At 62.3% G+C, this 2,273-nt stretch overlaps 1 protein-coding gene across 1 annotated transcript in view; it reads left to right on the top strand.

Moving 5' to 3' along the window:
- The first annotated feature begins 1,357 nt into the window (after window positions 1-1,357).
- Window positions 1,358-2,273, top strand: part of LOC113207138 (cuticlin-4) — a 10,659-nt gene continuing 9,743 nt past the window's right edge. The window contains exon 1 of the mRNA XM_052275717.1: window positions 1,358-1,444. Within this exon, the coding sequence (XP_052131677.1) occupies window position 1,444 (1 nt within the window). The 5' untranslated portion in view covers window positions 1,358-1,443. The remainder of the gene's footprint in view (window positions 1,445-2,273) is intronic.

Raw genomic sequence — 2,273 nt, 5'->3', positions numbered from 1 at the left:
CCCGGCCCTGCCCGGCCCGGCGCGCCCCGGGGAGGGAAGGCGGAGGCAGCGGAGCAGTGAACTCTGTGCTGCGTCATGCACTTGATGCAGTGTCCGGCGCGGCTGCCTGGCGGGCTGATCCCGGAGCGCCCCGCCCCGCCCAGCCCAGCCCGTCCGAAAGGTCAACACCGCGGCAATGGCCTATGGCGGGCACGCCCAGCCCATGGCAGCGAGCGCAGCTAGCCCCATCCGCCGCGGCCTACACCGGGCCGTTTTGTGAAAATCTGCATGGCGAGAGGAGAAAAGGCAGAGAAGCGGAGAGGGCTCGTGGTGGCCGCCCGGCCCGGACCCGACCGGAGAGCACGGCGAGTGCGCTGCAGAGGGCGCCGTTGTGGCCCTGGGCCCCACCAGCGCCCCGGCCGGCTGTGAACACAACGACACGTTTGGCACGCTCCGGCCAGCCCGGTCCCCTAGTGTGAACGACTTCCTCATATGCGGGGTGGGACGTGGCGACGTGCGTCCTGTGCGTGTCATGAGCGTCCCCGGGGAGGGGGAGGGGGGTACTCTCTGCGCACCACCCTGATGAGGAGGCAGTAGAGGGATGTCCAGGGGCGGTCCTCAGCAAAGCGACGTGAGGCGTGAGGTGACTTTTATCGCGACGGGAGTGAAACAGAGGATGCGAAACGCTGTTTTTATGGGCGCGAAAGAGGAGGGTGTCGTCGCCCGGCGCGTCGTCCCAACGACGGGTGGACTGGCCGCGTGCGTACGGGCGTTCAATAGACAAGGCAGAGACGACGTGCATCGGTCGACTGGACTACAAACAGCCCCGTTGTCATCCACACGCCACTCCGGACTGCCGGGCTTTGGCGGCCGCGGCCGCGCCCCCGGAAGGGAAGGCGTGTGGAAGGAAGGGGCATAGAGCCGGGCAGGGCGAGGAGGAGGTGGACCGTCTCGGAACAATCCCGCATTGTGCGGCTTGTGCCGGGCCCTCGGCCGTGTATTGTTGCATTGTCCGGCACGCCGCTGGAGCGCGCTGCTGGGGAGGGCCGCCTCTGGCCGGGGGCCCCCTTGCTCCGGGCGGGGCACAGACTACTGTGATTGACGGCCCCGGGCCCCGGCCCCTCGGGGGCGCCCTGATTTGTATTATTTGGAATGGGTGCCGAGTTGGGCGGCCGCCTTTGCTTCTCCTCCAGCTGAACCATAGGCACAAGCTGCGCCGCTTGGGTTGCAGCCGCTCGCCCAACAGAGCATACGCTTGCCAAAAAATGTCGAAATTTCAAACAAAATCAAACGAATAGTTTCTAGACAGTTTTGTATTTTTGGCTTTTGATTGATTTGGATCCAGTGAGTGTCTCCCTCCTCGCTAACGATTCTCTTTCCTTCCTGTTCCAGGCGGCGCTCGTGAGCAGCACGGCAGCGGCAGCGGCCGCGCAGCTGCCGGTCCAGGACACTCCGACCACGACGAGTGAGTACATTTTTTTATTTTTTTCAGTTTTTAAAATGGTTTTCTTGACGTTAAATTCTTGGTGTGCTGTTGCCCGTAAGCCCTACAGTATTCACTTATTTTTAACGGGTGAGAGGGTATGGGGTGGAGCAATGATGAAGGGGTGGGGTGGATGGTGTATGGTTGATGCCTTTTTGTCCTCTAGCTTACCAAGGCCAGGGGGAGAAAGAGTGAGTACAGCTGCAGCCTCTCTGAGCGCCTGCAGGGTAGGCCAGCCCGCTACACACGCGTGCACAGCGGACTGGATGTTGCCTACCGAGCAAGGCGCTCATAGCGCCTGCTGGGCAGGCCAACCCGCTTCACACGCGTGTGCGTTGGTCTGGATGTTGCCTATCTCTCCAGGCGCTCATTCGCCCTTCGTCCGTGACAAAACTTTTCCGATTCCAATCTCGACATTTTAACTACGGACGTCAAAAAAAATGAAACTCGGCGCGCCTTTCAGATGGTAGGGAGCGAAACAGTCGGGGGGATTAATTCACCGCTCTGGCGGCCAATAAATAAAAGCCTGCTCGGCTCCGATACTGTGCAACACTGTCGCAAGAACAGTCAGTCACTCAGTCGGTTCGGTTCGGGTCTGGGTCGGCCCTTTAGATTTGGCCGGAGAGGGGGGGGGGGGGGTGCACGCATCCACGTTGCTGCACTGACTGGCCGAAACTCGGCGGCCCGGGCGGGCCTGACCTCAAACGTGACCCGCCAGCGCCGCCCGCGGCTCCACCGCCCCACCTCGAGCGTTTTGAAACGGCCGTCCGTACGCGCGGCTGGCAGGGCCTTTTGGGTCTGGACCTACGGC

The sequence above is a fragment of the Frankliniella occidentalis genome, unplaced genomic scaffold (genome assembly GCF_000697945.3).
Source record: "Frankliniella occidentalis isolate FOCC.00 unplaced genomic scaffold, Focc_3.1 Scaffold802, whole genome shotgun sequence".
NCBI classification, from domain to species: Eukaryota; Metazoa; Arthropoda; class Insecta; order Thysanoptera; family Thripidae; genus Frankliniella; species Frankliniella occidentalis.
Note: the sequence above shows the minus strand (reverse complement) of the source record. Positions and strands in the feature narration are given on the sequence as shown.